The sequence below is a fragment of the Prunus persica genome, chromosome G4 (assembly GCF_000346465.2).
Source record: "Prunus persica cultivar Lovell chromosome G4, Prunus_persica_NCBIv2, whole genome shotgun sequence".
NCBI classification, from domain to species: Eukaryota; Viridiplantae; Streptophyta; class Magnoliopsida; order Rosales; family Rosaceae; genus Prunus; species Prunus persica.
Window position 1 is genome coordinate 7,347,686 of NC_034012.1, and position 18,785 is coordinate 7,366,470.

Below are 18,785 nucleotides of genomic sequence, written 5' to 3' on the forward strand. Positions count from 1 at the left end.
GGCATTTTTCTCTGGTGGACTGTTCTTGACTTGAGTGCGAGCGTACAGTGTTCAAGCTCTGGCCTTTGCTCTTTCTCTCTCTCTCTCTCTTTCAGTCTTTCTTTCTTTCTTTCAAATTTTACTCATTTCAGGCATTTCTTTAAGTTTGTTTGCTTTAGCTTTTGGTTGCAGTTAAGATCTACCAAATACAGCACTACATTTCATCTTTTCCCACTACTGCTGTCTGTGTCTGCCATTTAAAAACCAAAGAGAAAATCACAAATTTGAAAGAAACCCAGTTTTGTTATCTCTGTTTCCTGTCCTTCTTCATCCTCTTCTTTCTTGTAGTCCAAAACTTTTGACCCATAGATCCGCCATGCTCAACCTGCGGCCTCGCCGCGATTCCACTCCGTACACGACCAAATGGCAAAACAAGGTAATGTGTCTTACTCTCTGGCTTTGTTTTTTCTTCCCTTTCTTTTTGGGCTGGAAGGGTCCAAGAATTCTACTTTAGAAATGCAATAAATTGTATATAATTTTGAGTATTCACTTAACTGGCAAAGCAAGGTAATGTGCGTGTGCATTTCTCTGTCTTTGAATTTTTTGGGTTGGTTTCAAGCTTTTAAAGGGATTGAGCTTAATAATTAAAAGTGGGTACTTATTTGATTATTTGGTCAATTGGGTTTTTGTAGTTTGAGGAGAATTTGGAGCAATGGCCACATCTGAAGGAGCTGGTACAGTGCTACACAACAGACTGGGTGAAGGATGAGAACAAGTATGGTCACTACGAGAATGTTGGACCGCCGTCATTTCAGAACCAGATTTATGAGGGTCCTGACACTGATATTGAGACTGGTATGTAACCCCTTCTTTCATTCTTGGAGCCTTTTGCTTACACGAGCATACACAAATGGGGGTGCATTTGGGTCTTTACATCAGAAGGGTGTTAAGTTTTTAGATTAATCTCTGGAATGGAAACATTCATAATTGGACACCACAGACCCTTTTCTGTTACACGTATGAAACCCTTCTCATAAAAGTACACAATTGGTGTACACGTGTCCATTACCAGTATCTGGTCGATACCTATTTTCCTAGAGTTTTTAATTAATGATAAATATTTGATTTTTTGTTCTGTATTTGTTATTTTCTACACCTGGTTTCTAAAGACAATATAAAGAGAAAACAATGGAATGCTTGTAACTTGGTTTTTTGGCATAACATATATAGTTTGTGAAAAGTTTAAAGGTAGTTATAGATATGGGGAATACATGCTGTTGTGAATTTGGCCCGCCTCTAATAGGTGTCAGTCTAGTGCTGGTTAAAGTGGAAGACTGGTGTAATCCAAGTACTAAAATTATTTATTTCAATAGGCACCTGTTAGATGCTAAGTTTTTGTGATAACAAGTCAGATTGCAGTAAGATTGAGTGACACTGCAGGACTGGGTTTTGCCATTGACTTCTTCGTAGAGTTCTTGAAATATCTTGATCCTATTTGCAGAAATGCACCTTTCAAGTGCAAGGCGAACCAAGGTGGAAGATACTACTGATGATGATGTTCCAAGTACCTCGGGACGACAATTTATGGACGCTACTGTATCCGATTCAGTACACTCCAACGATCCAAAGGTTTTATTGGCTTGAGGATAGTTTTTATACATGCAGCATAAGTTACTTGTATTCAGTACCTATCTTTTTTAATCTCTAAAACATACTACAGTAGTTCAAATGACCCATCTGCTCCTGTTTAGTGCTCATTCTTTAAAGTTGATACTATATATGCAGCATTTTGGTCAATCTCCCCTCCCTGCCTATGAACCAGCTTTTGATTGGGAAAATGAAAGGTCAATGATATTTGGCCAAAGGGTTCCCGAAACACCAATATCTCAGTATGGCAGTTCTAAAATCTTGTTGTTGAGTAGAATTTCATCTTTGCCTCTTTGGGCTGTTCCAGGTGTTTATTAATTGTCTTTTTCTCTATTCATTTGGACTGTCTCAGTGGATTGAAGATCTCAGTGAAAGTTATGTCCCTATCTTTTCAAGCGGGATTAGCTGGTGAGTGTTATGCTCTTTCTACGGGTGCTTTATCATTGGTGCTCACATCTTTGTACTACTGCTTTTGTAACTTGGAGCTGTTTCAAGACTTCTGACTTTGTGCTCTCTCCATGTCCTCTCCTCCCTCTCATGTAGAACCATTTTACGGAACAATTTGCTTATACAATAGGGAGAGAAGAGAAAAACTGTCAGAGGACTTCTATTTTCGTCATGCACCAACTGAAAAGAAGGATGTAAGCTATAAGATCAATATAACTTTTTCCCCCTCCAATTTTAATGGGTGTCCTTTACTTCGGCATATGTTATGACTAAAAACATTTTTGTTGCCCCTGTCATCATTTTTGTTGAAGATTTCTTTTGAACCTCGTGGAATCTTCTATTTGGATGCTCCATCATCATCTGTTTGTCTCCTAATCCAGTTAGAGAAGCATGCCACAGAAGAAGGCGGGGTTACACCTTCAGTTTATTCTCGTAAAGAACCAGTATGTCCACGTTTATATGTTACTTTTTTATTATTTATTCATTGCTTTCAACTTGTGATTATGATTTGAAATTTGTTTTGCCGAAATTGGAGTTGCCTTTCAATGGAAGATCATATGAAATCCTAGGTTGCTTTAAAATGTTGATTTCTTTTCCAAATAGAACAACCAGATAAAGCATCCTTAGTTTTTCCTGATACAACCTCCTCTACTCAATGCTCCTTTGTCAGTTTTTACACTATATATATTAAGTTAATAAACATAAGAAAAAAATACATAAAATTGCATAGCTGTCAATTTTCACCTTTCCTAGTGTATTTCTAATATTTTCACCTATATCCATTTGACTTGCTAAGATGTATCCTTTAATTTGTGCTTTGCACATATGGACTTTCAAAATGACAAAACAGTAATTTATGGAATGAGATATAGATTGTAATTGTTCTATAAAGTAAGAAGAATTTGATGACAAGATAAAGGAAGATTGTTTTTTATTGTTTTACTGTTGGAATGACATGAAATTAATACATGCCTGAGGAGTAATTTGAATTATCTTGACGTCATTGTGAAGGGAAGAGGAAGGGAGAATAGATATCTTGGAATAGATAGGATACATGATTGCAAACAATGTACTGGAGGGCATGCTCTCTTAAATGGTAAAAGAGCTTTCTTTAAATAAATAAAAAATGGTAAAAGAGTTTTTAAAGAAGTTTGTATCAACCTCGACTTGCATTGTGTGGTGAAAGAAATGACCTTCTACACTACTCCCTTGTTCTTGAGAAATAGAGGTTTGCTCACAATTTGTTCTTTTTGGGTAGGCTAGGATAGCATTTGTGTCTTTGTTTGTGCACATGATTACATAGTAAGATTATGCAACTTTCTGTTAATTTTTATATGCTTTTTAAGAAGTTTGGGTTCACTCTACCTGAACAGGTACACTTGACCGAGAAAGAAAAGCAAAAACTGCAGGTGTGGTCTCAAATAATGCCTTACAGAGAGTCCTTCGCCTGGGCTATTGTTTCATTATTTGATAACAGCATTGGTGCAGCTTCTGGTGGGTCTGCTTCACCAAGCAGTCCTCTTGCTCCTAGTATATCTGGTTCAAGTTCTCATGAGGGTGTGTTTGAGCCTAGTGCAAAGGTTACATTAGATGGGAAGCTAGGTTATTCAAGTCGAAGCTCTGTTGTTGTCGAAATATCAAATTTAAATAAAGTCAAAGAATGCTATACTGAGGACTCACTTCAGGTATGCACAAATTGTCTTGAATGAATATTTAACACCTCCATAATCTTTATTCATGGTGCTTGTGCGTGTTCACTTTGTTGGCTTGAATTTTTTTGTCTGTATTTTGTTTTCCCCAAAAATTATGTAGGAGATACAGATTGTTTTCTGAATACTTGCTTAGTATGTCTAAACTTAAGAGTGCTATAGATTTTCAGATCATGACAGTGTGTTTTCTTTTGGGTGGTTGACCTGAAAATTTTAGGATCCCAAACGCAAGATCCACAAACCTGTGAAAGGTGTTTTGAGACTTGAAATCGAGAAGCACCAGAATGACCATGTTGACATGGAAAATATATCAGAAAGTGGTAGTGTGACCAATGATTCTATTGATGATCGCATTACCGATTCCACATTTGGGAAGCTCCCAAGTAATGGTTTGGATGGTCCTCAGGGTAGCAGCTCTAAGTGGAATTCTTTCGATGCCAAAGAAATGTCTGGAAATGGATCAAATGCTCATGGAAATTCAGTTCCCAGTTCTGATGATGTAAGTATCATAGCATCGTACTGCTTTTTGTCTTCAAATTCAAGTGTTATTGTGGGTCATTGTTTCTGTGTATATGCTTTGAGAAAATGATATCCCTGCAGTGGGTCCTTTCTGAATGTCTGCTAAGAGGCAACTGTTTCTTAGGCTTTTCTTTAGGTTTCTGTTTGTGTGTGTAATTTGTTAGGGTCTGGGTTGTTTAGTTGTGTTTGATAGTTTCATTCTATGGTTGTTTCTGATTAACGGCAGCTATAATATTTAAGCGAACCCTCAGTGACCTCTGGTTCACTTGATTTGTATTGTTCCATTTCATTTGTAAAAACTGTTTGTTCACTATCATACATCTTAATTATATATGTAATGTATAATATTGTATATGGCACCACGAAATGGATTGCTGGTTCTATCCTTCTGATATGCATGCAACATATCAGGAACGTCTATTGCAATAAATAGTATTTCCAATTTTAATTATGTTTTAAATGTTTTGTATTCATGCATAATATATACTAAAGTGACTGTTTTGTTTAACTTCCAGTTTCAAGCTTTCGACTTCCGTACTACAACAAGAAATGAGCCTTTCTTGCAGCTTTTTCATTGTCTGTATGTGTATCCTACGACTGTTAGTTTAAGTCGGAAGAGGAATTTGTTCATAAGAGTTGAACTTCGGGAGGATGATAATGATATTCGTAGGCAGCCTTTAGAGGTAAATATGCCTATTATATTATGTAAGAATTTCACTTTTCTGAATTCATTCCTTACTTGTTTGGTTTGTGGTGCAATTGATTTGACTAGGCAATGTATCCACGGGAGCCAAGTGCATCACTTCAGAAGTGGGCTCACACACAATTGACTGTTGGGGCAAGAGTGGCCTTTTACCATGATGAAATAAAACTCTCTCTCCCTGCCACCTGGACACCAACACATCATCTTTTATTTACTTTTTTTCATGTTGATCTTCAAACAAAATTAGAAGCTCCAAAGCCGGTAAGTTCAGTTTTTGTTTCTCTGATGGACTTGCTAATTTTTCCCAAGAATTTTCACTCCCCCCACCCCCAACAATAGTTTATTTTCTTTCTGGCTGGTTTTACCCTGCTGCTTCATTTTGATCATATCTACTCCCTTAAAATGACTATTACATCCGTTGATTTTGCAGATAGTAATTGGATATGCGGCACTTCCATTATCCACACATGCTCAGTATGTATATGCCTTCAAGTCTGATCTTTCTTCCTCTTTTGATCTTAAAACATAATGAAACTCAAAAGCTTTGGGTTGCTTGTTTAATATATTGATCATGTATGAATGTCTGTTATTCATTTGAAACCAATCTTTCTTCATCCAATGAAATTGCTAAAATAGCTCGAGAGTTAATACGACTTGTATCTAATGCATGCCTCAGTTTGGTTACTGTTTTCTATACAATATCGTGATTAACTCTGTTGGGCTCGATTATGCGAATTAAACAAATTTTGCAAAGGTCTTCAAACATTGTGCTTTAGTTTATTGCTTGCTACTTGTTTGATCTTCCCATGGCTTTTAGAGTTTTAACGTTATCAATGCTATCCCAAAGCAATAATGGTTGTTTTCCTTCTCAGGTTGCGCTCTGAAATTTCTTTGCCAATTATGAGGGAGCTGGTTCCACATTATCTCCAGGATATGGGCCGAGTATGTTTGGGCTGCTTTCTGAGTTTATAACTTGTTTGTGTTTTGTGGTTTCATTCCTTTTTCATTTTTATTTGAATTGATTCTCTTTATATCATTTTTTAGTTTGAACCTCACTTTAATGGTTACCAGGGATATATTATACAAAACAATTGAATCTCAGTTTTTCCTCAACAAGTACATATTGATTTCATTAATTTTGAGTGCTCATTCCATTAATTTTATGAATGCCATCGTCGTGCATGTTAAACTACATCTTTTGTTTTGATAAGCCATTTTGCCAGTCTCATATACACGAGCAGCATTCTACTCTTGTAGTTGGTAGGAAGCTTTTGTTTTCTTAAACTGATGATTCCATTGCCTGTTTATCTCCACCCCTTTCCCACATCCAGGAGAGGTTGGATTATTTGGAAGATGGAAAGAATATATTTCGATTGCGCTTAAGGCTTTGTTCGTCGTTATATCCTATCAATGAGCGCATAAGAGATTTTTTCCTTGAATACGATAGGCACACTCTTCGAACAAGCGCACCTTGGGGTTCTGAACTTCTGGAGGTATTCTTCCTTTTAATTTTTTTTATTTTACATCCACTTGTCCTGTTTTCTTGTATTATTGTGGGAAAAAATTCCATTATCTCATTTATAACAAAAGTTGTGAAATACATGTATGTATATGCTATTAGAATTTTTTTTTGTTTTGAATAAGGTGATATTAGGGTACATATCTTTCACTTTAAATCTCAATATTCACATAACGTTGGTAATTGGATTATTGGTTAATATGTGTCTGGGATGTTGATCGTGCAATACCTTGTAAGCAGTGTAATTAATATAGAGGGTTTTTGTTTTCTGTCTTTTCCTTACATATTGATATTGTAGTGTTTAACGTATGCTGAGCAAGAAGTGATTCGAGTGTCTGAAAATTTTGCATGCAGGCTATTAACAGTTTGAAGAATGTTGATTCCATTGCTTTGCTTCAGTTTCTTCATCCAATTTTGAATATGCTTCTCCATCTAATAGGCAATGGTGGAGAAACCCTCCAGGTTCTTTTAAAATTTCTAGTACTGATTTTTAACGTTAATTGTTGTTCTTGCTCCATTCGTTGTCTTTATTTCCTAAATTGGTAACTCAATAACCCCTTTGGTAACAATATAGATTCATCCTTCTACTGACTGGGTTCTGGGTTGTGTAATGCCATCTTAGTTTCTGATTTTACTGCTGCTTTTCAGGTTGCAGCATTCAGAGCCATGGTTAATATCGTGACCCGGTGTGTGGTTTAGTTTTGATTAATGATTTTACATTCTTCAGAATTGTAATTTATCATGGCTTCAGAAGTGTTTTTTAAAGAAAAAAACTTATAGTTTGTGTTTCTTCCATAACTAATTTAGTAGTACACAATTGTACTTTTTAGGCATGCTTGTAGTTTGCAATACCGTGGTGAAAGCTAAACTTTTATGGAAGGTGATTTATTTATTTACGTTTTTGCTTCTGGAAAATTCCTTTAGGCTATGGTTTATTTAGTGTGGATGTGGGTTTACGGTTTTTCTTTATGCATAAAACAAGACAAAATACATTAAATAAGAGAATGGGTTTGGGTTTAGGGTAATATCATACAACACGATACAAAATGCTTAAATATGACATGCATTGGTCCTCTGCTCTATTCGTAATCACTGGCCGTTTGCTGTAAAGTTGTACTCTGCACCAGCCTTTGCTCTTCTTGCATTTGTTTAAAACGCTTCTGGTTTGACATGTATGGAACGTCTTCTGTAGGGTACAGCAGGAGTCGGTTGATGATGCTGAAAGAAATCACTTCCTAGTTAACTATGTTGATTATGCGTTTGATGACTTTGGAGGTCGTCAACCACCAGTTTATCCTGGCCTGTCAACTGTTTGGGGAAGCTTGGCTCGTAGTAAGGTAAGCTTGTTGGGATGGAGATTTTCATATGCCAATTGCTACTATCATGTGCTTTCTTGATCATTACTATTAGTTTTCTCCTTCCTCCTGACAAAATGAGATATGCTGTTTCCTTCTCTCATACAGTATACTCAACTGAAAGAAGACTTGTTCCCTGCCAATTGGGGTTTGATAACTTCTCCGTGTTATTGTGTTACCCAATTGGATTGGTTTCTGTCATGCCAGAGTCCTAAGCTACTCTTTCTAGTTTGTTTGTGGGGCTATATTTCTCTCATAGCATCGTCTTTAATCTAATGGGTTTCCATGGCTCATTTTTCTATTACTATTATAAAAGAATGGGGAGATAATTGCTTAACTTTTATATGCATAGCCCAGGGTCATCCGAGATCACTTGATGTCTAATCTACTTATAGCAAAATTAAGTTTTTCTCCTGTAAGTTATGTTACGTTTGGTTTTTTAAGTTTTGGTTTTCATTTTTAATTAAAGATGAAGGAAAATGAGAGGATGTTGAGAAGAGAGATGATAGATGTGAGGAAAGGAGGAAAATATGCATGTCAAATGATTGTTAAAACAAAAACTAAAAACTAACAGTTTTAAAGTTTTTTTCTTTCATTTTAATTTTGTGCTTCTCCCTCATCTCTCCCACTCCTTCGTCGCATCTCTTACATATCAACTCCCTCCCTCACCTTTCCATTGTACTTTTGTTTGAAGACTTCATACCCATCTAATTGAGAATCCTGATTTTCATGAATTATGCTTGTGTCGATTTGTAATGTTTGCATCCTTTGATTCTGTATGGTGACTGCAAGATGTGGTTCATGATTCTTATCATCATTATTTTGTTCCAACAGTCCAACTGTTTTAAACTTTATTATTTCATTGTGCAGGCAAAAGGATACCGTGTTGGACCTGTGTATGATGACGTTTTGGCAATGGCTTGGTTTTTCCTTGAGCTAATTGTCAAGTCAATGGCATTGGAGAAGATGCGTCTTTTCTATCATAATCTTCCATTAGGTAGATTTCAATGCAAGAAAATTATTCGTAACAAATCATCTGATTGCTATTTTAACTTTATCTTTTTTGATTGTTAAACAGCGTCTTTTCTTGCTCTCATACACCTACGAACCTTCTGCACACAAACACGAAAAAGAAGCTGCAAACAATAGCTTTCTAGTAATGAAACAAAGAAATAACAGTAGTAACATGTTGTAGAAATCAAATTTTTGAAAGTTATACTTCTGTCTAGCAAGTTGTATACGCATTAGCAATGTCATTGAAAATAGATGGCAGATAAACCAATGAAGAGAAAGTACTCAGGCAGGCAAGTGGTGTGTTTGGTGGACTCAGAATCTATTAGCTAGTAAATTTCAGTGAGAATGCATAGAATGTGAACATAGTAATCATGTATAAAGTTGGAACCATGGCGAAAATATCTCTTCAGCCTACAAGCTTCTGTCTCTCAAAAGTGTTCACAAACATTGTTTCTATGTTCTTAGAACTTCAATTTATTAAAATATCTAATAGCCTGTGGCTTTCTTAGCCACTTTCCTTTCTTGTTCTCTATTATCTTTGGTAATAAATTTCATTTCTTCTCCAAAAAAAGAAAAAAGAAAAAAAGAATCTCAAATAGCCATACATAAGTTAAATGGTTCAGTGATCATTCCAACAGCTATAATATAGTTTTTTTTTTTTTTTTTTTCATTTTTTCAACAATTGCCCAGAAAAGATTGTTTTCCTACCCTACTTTATTGGACTTTGTACAGTTTCAACTTCATACCTGTTCCATACTGTTCTGGTAATATATGGTGTCTACATTTCTATGGAATATTCTTGCATCTCTTAAATTTGGATTTCTATTTGTTCCTAGGTTTCCAATTCCTGTTATTATGATAAGTATTTGCAGACAATTTTCTTCAGGTTCTTATTATTTATTTTTCTTTTTGTATTGCAGGTGAAGAGATTCCGCCTATGCAATTGAAAGAAGGTGTATTCAGATGTATAATGCAGTTGTATGATTGCCTACTAACAGAAGTGCATGAACGTTGTAAGAAAGGATTAAGCTTGGCAAAGCGTTTAAACAGCAGTTTGGCTTTCTTTTGTTATGATCTCTTGTCCATCATCGAACCTCGGCAAGTTTTTGAATTGGTATGCTGTCTGCTTATCTGTCTTGTTTATATATATTTAAGAAACAAGAGCTATTAATTAAAAAAAGAAAACACAAAAGCACAGAAAACTGCAACCACTAGCTTGAACCTAAAAAAGATACAAAAAAACCATGGAGTAGCCAACAATTATAGAAAAAGACAACCCTATGAATTCTTAAGCCTTCTGCTCAACCTCCGTTATTCAGTTTGTGGAGCTGAGCAACGCTTCCGTCCTAGAGGTGCACATGTTGCAGGAGCCTTGGTACTTTTAATGTTTTATTCAAATTTTGAATCAAATCTTTCTATTCCTTTCTTTGTGTGTGTGTGTGGGTGTATGTTTATATATTTCTTTTGTGGGTTGCATTAGTGCTACTAGAGCAAAGGGGGTCCAGAAAGAATATATGTACAGTGAAAGAACAACATCATGAAATTTTGATTGAACAAGAAAGTACTACTCTAGATGCATGCTTGATATTAATGATAAAAATGAGATTGAAAGGGCCAATGTAAGCGTTAGGTTTATCCATTTGTTTCAGCTTTCTGGTTGCCATTTTGTAGTTTCCATTCACTTTATGGTGTCTTCCATCTGCTGTAGGTGTCCTTGTACTTGGACAAGTTTTCTGGGGTATGTCAATTGGTTCTGCATGATTGCAAGCTCACATTTTTGCAAATTATATGTGATCACGACCTTTTTGTGGAAATGCCTGGGAGAGACCCTTCTGATAGGTAACTTACCAATTAACTGTCTCACTTTTGGTTACCTCACCTTCTTACTTTTACCATGGCACTACGGATGAACTTTTGAAAAAGAAAAGTATGTCTTCTATGGTATTTTACCCTCCCCTTCCTCCTCCTCCTCTCTACACCCCCCTTCTCTCTCTCTCTCTCTCTCTCTCTCTCTCTCTCTCTCTCTCTCTCATTTACCAAATTCATGACTTTTTGTCATCCTCACAATTTATATTAAATGCAATCTTTTCAAGCTATGCACATTACACTGAGCTCATCACACATGGGTAGGATTGTTGCCTTCAATAAAATGAACCCTCTCTTTTGGAGGTTTATTTCTAATAAGAAAAGAAAGATTCATTTGATCTCCATGATTATTTATTTGTATGCTAATAGTTGTGAGTAAGATGGATTTTATCATTTTTTTTTTCTTTCAAGATTTTGTTTAGTTTTATTGCATAGACCTCATCTGTATAAGAAGCTTTTGAGTGTTAGCATGTCTTGATGAAGTGAATGCTCATGTCATAGGAACTACCTTTCGTCTGTTCTAATACAAGAGCTATTTCTTACTTGGGATCATGATGATTTATCTCTGCGGTCAAAGGTGAGTTTATAGTGATAATTGTGTATTTATTTATTTATTTAGTGAATTTATTTATTTATTTAGCGTTTTTTTACAAGAAACAAAAAGCTTGGAGTTCATAATCTGCCCTGACATTTTTATTTTGTTCTACTTATGTTGGTGGATACATTTTTATACTCATCCATCCTTAATTTGCACCTTCCTTTAGCAGGAGGCATGAAAACATATACAGGATTTTGATAAATTTGCTAAGTCTTGAAAATTTATTGTTGATTAGATGTGCACTATATGTTATGCTTGTGTTCTAACTCTTTCATGTCTCTGCATGTAGGCGGCTAGAATTTTAGTAGTCCTTTTGTGCAAGCATGAGTTTGATGCTCGATACCAAAAGCCCGAAGATAAACTTTATATTGCGCAGCTATATTTCCCACTTATTGGACAGGTGCATAGTGTTATTTTCATAATGCACTGTATAAAAGGTTTTCTTTTCAATTTGCTCCTCCTTTTCATTGTTTAACCCTGGTAGTGGGAATCTCAGTTTTGCATTAACCACTTAAAATACCATGAAGTAAAGATGCTTTTCTACATTATAGTACAAGTTTATCATATACTCAATGTAGCTATACCATCTTTTGAAGTTTACCATTTTACAACCATTTTTTTAATTAATGTTTTACTAATATTGATGTCAAAATATCCATTAGTATTCTCGTAGATCCAGAAATTTCCAGGTTCTCTCACTCCCCATACCTGCATAAGCTTCAAACTAATAACATATTCCCATGTATTGAAATAAGGACAGTTCTTAGCTATATCTATAATATTATGAAAGTTTGTGGTCCTCCAAAATATAGAATGATGCACGTATCAGTTCATGGTCAATGTCATAAACTAAGAAATCCTAACTAGTGGTGTTATGGTCTATGCAGATTCTAGATGAAATGCCTGTGTTTTACAACCTCAATGCTGTTGAAAAGCGTGAAGTTTTAGTCGCTATTTTGCAAATTGTCCGGAACCTTGATGATGCATCACTTGTCAAGGCGTGGCAGCAAAGCATTGCTAGAACTAGATTATTTTTCAAACTCATGGAGGAATGCCTTGTTCTATTTGAGGTTGCCTTTTATTAATTACTCCTCTAGGTTATTTGTTACCTTGGTGATTATCTATGACCTTTTATTCATATTGTTAACATACTATGCTTTTGTTCTCATTTTGAGGATGTTCATGTGCTCATTCTTTTTGAAAGTGATAATGTGGTCTCATGTGGCACTTACATTTTAGTTCTTGTTTAGTTGGTAAAAATCTAAGTCAACGTGAGAAAACTCACTGAGCTATGTTTAACCATATAATTTCGACCATCAAGTTTCAAGACTGCTTTGGATGTAAATGGACTTTCAAGCGAATGGTGCATATGAATTGTTGTAGTTGTTTAGTTCTTTGAGGATTTAGCTCATATTATTTTTCATTCTGTGACTCATTCTTGAAATCATTCACTTTTTCGTGTTTCTTCCTCAGTGAAGGAGTTAAACTCTTTTAGGTCTTTTCATAGTCAAGATATATTTATGAGATTATGAAATGTACAAGTTGCTTAATTGAACACAACATACTCCAACTTCAAATGTTTCCCATAACACTAGTTGTATTTAATGTGTTTTACAGCACAGAAAACCTGCTGATGGCATGCTTATGGGATCTAGTTCTCGCAGTCCTGTTGGTGATGGCCCTGCTTCCCCCAAGTATTCTGACAGACTCTCTCCTGCAATCAACAACTATCTGTCCGAGGCATCTAGACAAGAAGTCAGAGTGAGTTAATTTTCTGATCTCAGTTCCTTAAGAAACCAACGAGGCGCATGTTTTTTTTTTTTTTTTCACTGCTTATAAGGAGTTCAATCTTGTGCACAGTGGATATAATGTTGCTTCCATTAGTAGTTTCATGTCTCATCTTGGGGTAAATCATTCAGTTTTGTTACATAGAAATCAATATCTTCAAACATGTCCTCAAGAATCTTGAATCTCTTTAATGCAGCCACAGGGTACACCTGAAAATGGGTATTCGTGGCAGAGAGTAAATTCTCAGTTAAGCTCCCCTAGCCAGCCGTATTCCTTAAGAGAAGCTCTGGCTCAGGCACAATCCTCTAGAATTGGAGCTTCTGCTCAAGCACTAAGAGAATCTTTGCATCCAATATTGAGACAAAAATTGGTAATGCTTCTATAAATATTCTATGTTTGTTGATTGCAGCATGATCCCCATTAGGTGGTTAATAGCTTTCACCTTTCAGGAGCTCTGGGAAGAAAACTTGAGTGCTTCTGTCAGTCTTCAGGTTTTGGAAATAACCGAGAAGTTTTCCACAATGGCAGCATCCCATGGCATCGCCACTGACTATGGAAAATTTGATTGCGTCACAGCTATATTCATGAGCTTCTTCTCTCGAAATCAACCATTGTCTTTCTGGAGATCACTGCTTCCTGTCTTCAACAGTGTCTTCAATCTTCATGGTGCAAATTTGATGGCAAGGGAAAATGACCGTTTTTTAAAGCAAGTCACTTTCCATCTTCTTCGACTTGCTGTGTTTCGAAATGATAATATCAGAAAAAGGGCTGTTATGGGGCTCCAGATGCTTATAAGGGTAGGCTCCTTCTGACACATTGACATTATGTGCTCCAGTTCATTTTCAACTAAAAAATAATTCCCCTTCTCTTTTTGGCAGAGTTCTTTCTACTACTTTATGCAGACAGCAAGGTTGAGGGTCATGCTGATCATCACATTATCAGAGTTGATGTCTGATGTACAAGTGACTCAGATGAAGTCTGATGGAACACTAGAAGAGAGTGGTGAAGCAAGGCGTCTTCGGCAATCACTGGAGGAAGTGGCAGATGCCTCTAAGAGCCCCAGTCTTTTGAGAGAGTGTGGACTTCCTGAGAGTGCTCTGTTAGACATTCCAGAAAGAATGACAGAAAATAGATGGTCCTGGTCAGAAGTGAAGTATCTCTCTGAAAGCCTTCTTCTTGCTCTTGATGCCAGCTTGGAACACGCACTCCTGGTAAGTTTGACAATGCCTGCATAACTTTATTTGTTATAGGATATTTTGTGTAACATTAAATGATCTTGACCCTTTATCCTTTGTAGCTGTTGATTTGGAAGTTCAATGTTAGATTTTAATACTGGCTGCAATTTGGTTTGCAGGGCTCTTTGATGACTATGGACAGATATGCAGCTGCAGAAAGCTTCTATAGACTGGCTATGGCATTTGCCCCTGTCCCAGATCTTCACATAATGTGGTTACTGCATTTATGTGATGCACACCAAGAAATGCAGTCTTGGGCAGAAGCTGCTCAGTGTGCTGTTGCTGTGGCTGGTATTGTAATGCAGGTAACAGTGTTATGGTTTTTCACAATGCCGTCTTGCATGAAACATTTGTCTGTTCTCAAAATTCATGACCTTTGAAGTGTCTCAAATGTTAGCACAGTCCTATTTGTGTTGTGACTGACCTTGCAAACTTCCAAACTCTACATGTATCTTTGTTGGTTGTGAGTTGTGACTAACCAACCTAATTTTCTTTCTCTTCCCTCTCCATTTTGACATATTTTCGTGGTATCTGTTACCTTCTTGTACCTACTTTGTTCTCAAGTTGTAGTTCAAAAGATTGTCAAGGACTAAATGTGTTTAGGCTCTGACACTAGTGCAATTTGGACAAATTCTTTGACTTTTTAAATTCATTTTTATTGGGTAATTTTAATTTGAGATTTGAGATATTTTAGTTGGTTGGAATGTGAAAGTTGAACAAGTAATATATCAAAATGAGGTTTAGACCGGCTTAATTGTAGCCAAAACCCCGCACCAGCTAATGTGGCAGCAGTTATGGTGAAAACTTGAAAGTAATTGCTAGATATTGGCTATTCTGAGTTATGAGGAGCTGATGTAAAATTGAAATTACTTTCTGTGTATAGCTTGATGCATAATTATACCAGTATTCTCTCTCTGCAGTACTTGAGATCTGGTTTCCTATTAGTTTTGTAAGATTTTTGAGGATTACTCTGTATAGTAGAGGATTAACAAGATGGCTCCATAACTTTAAAACAGTTGCTCACTGGTTTACTTTCAGCTAATAGTCTATTTTTATTCTTTATAGGCCCTTGTGGCGAGAAATGATGGTGTCTGGAGCAAAGATCACATAACTGCTCTACGTAAAATTTGTCCAATGGTCAGCAATGAGATCAGCTCTGAGACTTCTGCAGCTGAGGTAGAAGGATATGGTGCATCAAAACTTACTGTTGACTCTGCAGTGAAGTACCTACAACTCGCAAATAAGCTATTTTCTCAAGCTGAACTCTTTCATTTCTGTGCAAGCATTCTGGAACTTGTTATCCCAGTTTACAAAAGCAGGAGGGCATATGGACAGCTGAGTAAATGTCACACGATGCTTACTAATATCTATGAATCAATACTTGAGCAGGAATCAAGTCCAATTCCGTTCACTGATGCAACATACTACAGGGTTGGGTTTTACAGTGACCGATTTGGAAAGTTAGATAGAAAGGAATATGTATACAGGGAGGCCCGTGATGTAAGGCTAGGTGACATAATGGAGAAACTTAGTCATATATACGAGTCTAGGATGGATGGCAATCACACGTTACACATTATTCCGGATTCCAGGCAGGTAAAGGCAGATGAATTGCAGCCTGGTGTCTGCTACCTGCAGATAACTGCTGTTGATCCAGTCATGGAAGATGAAGATTTGGGAAGCAGAAGGGAGAGAATCTTTTCGCTTTCCACTGGTAGTGTTCGTGCACGAGTCTTTGATCGTTTCTTGTTTGATACCCCATTTACGAAAAATGGAAAGACTCAAGGTGGATTGGAAGACCAGTGGAAGAGGCGAACTGTTCTTCAGACTGAAGGTTCATTCCCAGCTCTTGTGAATAGGCTTTTAGTTACCAAATCGGAATCACTTGAGTTCTCCCCAGTAGAAAATGCCATTGGGATGATTGAAACTCGAACAGCTGCCTTACGAAATGAACTTGAAGAGCCTCGCAGTTCCGAAGGGGATCAACTCCCACGTCTCCAGAGCCTACAGAGAATTCTTCAAGGCAGTGTTGCAGTTCAGGTTGAAGTTTGCTCTCAAACTCCGTTTTTCTGAAGCAAGTGTATCAGTTGCTTACTTCATCATTCAAATTATATCTCTATATATAACTGATCAGATTTCTCTACTTTCTATTTGCAGGTTAACAGTGGGGTACTGAGTGTGTGCACTGCATTCCTGTCTGGTGAGCCTGCAACAAGGTTGCGGTCGCAGGAACTGCAGCAACTCATTGCTGCGCTCCTTGAATTTATGGCGGTATGCAAGCGTGCCATCCGTGTACACTTCAGATTGATTGGTGAGGAAGATCAGGAGTTCCACACACAGCTTGTGAATGGATTTCAATCTCTAACTGCTGAGTTGTCTCATTACATCCCTGCCATTCTGTCAGAGCTGTGACATTGTTGTAGAATTACTCTAGTGTTATTGTTTTGTTTTGTCTTTTCGTTTTTACTTTTTTAGGTTTTTCTCCTTGTGCTGTTGCTGCAATGTGTCAATATCTTTCACGCTCATGGTTGTTCATGTATCTGGCCTATGCCTCAGCAGCAAAGCATGAATCTCAACATTGTTTCATCTTAACAGTTTTAATGAATGTTTTTTTTCAAAGTTCTTTTGCCTTTTATTTATTTTTAAGGTCATGTAGCTTTTATTTATTTATTTATAAATTTAGCTCCGGTTTACATCAAGTTGACATCCCCACTCAATTACATTTGGAAAGAAAAACATTTAAGAACTACAATCTTACTTTAGGAGTTCCAATTAAAAATGTCCTCTTGAAGTTTTGAAGGGTTTCAACTAAAGGGTTCCTCCATAAATACTAGTGCAAATGCTCCTTTGACCAAAAAAAAAGAAAAAAAAAGCAAATCAATCGACAATTCCAGATAGCACTAAAATGTCTATTGTTTTAATGTTTATTTATTTTACAAAGAGTAAAAGTCGTATTAGAATTTTCTAAAATAACATCCCAATGTACAGCAAACAAAAATGGCCAGGCCCAGGAGAGTTTGGGAGTTTTTGTGTTTCAGATTCTAGTGAACTTGGCCGAATCATTGTGTTGAACAGAGAGATATAAAGTGTCAGCTTGTCGATGTGGGATTAGATAAGAGCAAATTCAGGCTAACTTCTCCACCTTTTAACTATCTTTTACTACAGAATTAAAGATTATGATTTTAATATGTTATTTTGCTTTGTGTATTTTTTTTTAAAAATTTCTTTGCACAGGTTGATGTCTTAAACAAGGGGATGAAGTCACAATAACTGAGCATGACTAATTTTCGAGCAACCAAGGGCCAAATTAAAGTGAACTTTAGTGCTCATGAATGGCAGTGGCACACATAGAGAAGTGTACTACATGGAACATAATAACAGACTGGGAAAGAAAACAAGGAAATGATGCTCATGCATGGAAAGTTTAATATGTCTGTGTATTATATTTGCAGAGTTTTTAATGGTGAACTATTCAAAAGCTATGAGCAACTTGAAGGAATTAGAGGACAGAGGATGCACAATATTGTATGGGGTGGATGTGAACACCATGAACCTTCACCCTCTCGTTTTGATCGTATAATCTATAATTTTCCTCACTCCGGATACTTGAATGGTTCCTCTTCTTCTGAAAGCAGCGTTTCGCAAATTTTGTAGGTTCAAACTAAACCATGTTTGCAACATAAAAAAATAATAAAGAAGTACAATGATGAATTGGATTGAAACAAAACCATGTATTTTCAGGTCACATCAAAATTTGGTAAAGGCATACTTCAAGAGTGCTCGAGAAGTGCTGACCTGAACAGGAGAAGTTCATGTGACACACAAGACAGCTTTTCCTTTCAGTGAATGGAACATAGTGAAGTTGGTACAAGAGGTTGGGCTAGTCAATAAAGAGAGGCGCTGGGATATGTGACCAAACTTTTCCTCTTGGAAAGTGCAGCACCTTCAAATTTTCCAAGCAGTTGTACCCTTCTACTGCTTCCAGTTTCCTCTTATCAAAACCATACCAAAACAAGGCAAAAATATAGAAAATTGATTGCAATTAGTAGTTACCAACGGAATTGGGGCTGTTGAGCAGTGACAGAGGAAGTGGGGGCAGAGGAGAGCTCGATTCTTCGGAGCTTTTGAGCTCTGGATGTGGCGGTAGAAATATATATATATATATATATATATATATATATATTAAAAATAGTATAGCCGGGCGGCTATACTTTTTAAATATATATATATTTAGGGTATAGCCGGCCGGCTATACTCTTTAAATATATAATCTATATATATAAAGCAAAAGGCAGAGAATGGTGAAACATTCCAAATACCAGAAAATGCCCTTGGTTGATGCAAACATTAAGAATTCAAATTATTAATTAAATGAGGATAATACGGTAAATTCATACTTTTTCATA

At 36.5% G+C, this 18,785-nt stretch overlaps 1 protein-coding gene across 1 annotated transcript; it reads left to right on the forward strand.

The window, feature by feature from the left end:
* On the forward strand, positions 1-16,998 carry LOC18780441 (guanine nucleotide exchange factor SPIKE 1). Its single transcript, XM_007214737.2, has 30 exons — positions 1-415; positions 672-834; positions 1,481-1,608; positions 1,765-1,868; positions 1,979-2,034; positions 2,170-2,267; positions 2,385-2,516; positions 3,447-3,758; positions 4,000-4,281; positions 4,817-4,984; positions 5,074-5,265; positions 5,435-5,478; positions 5,877-5,946; positions 6,336-6,497; positions 6,878-6,985; positions 7,172-7,209; positions 7,716-7,860; positions 8,749-8,875; positions 9,813-10,006; positions 10,601-10,731; positions 11,260-11,335; positions 11,646-11,756; positions 12,244-12,426; positions 12,974-13,117; positions 13,341-13,514; positions 13,594-13,941; positions 14,023-14,355; positions 14,499-14,684; positions 15,445-16,419; positions 16,537-16,998. The coding sequence occupies exons 1-30, from the start codon at positions 356-358 to the stop codon at positions 16,789-16,791; spliced, it is 5,499 nt and encodes a 1,832-aa protein (XP_007214799.1). The 5' UTR covers positions 1-355; the 3' UTR covers positions 16,792-16,998.

Coding starts and splice junctions, on each gene's coding strand:
- LOC18780441 (XM_007214737.2), top strand. CDS start 356: ATGCTCAACCTGCGGCCTCGCCGCGATTCCACTCCGTACACGACCAAA. Junction 5,266..5,434: donor AATTAGAAGCTCCAAAGCCG/GTAAGTTCAGTT, acceptor TTGATTTTGCAG/ATAGTAATTGGATATGCGGC. Junction 11,336..11,645: donor ATTTATCTCTGCGGTCAAAG/GTGAGTTTATAG, acceptor CTCTGCATGTAG/GCGGCTAGAATTTTAGTAGT.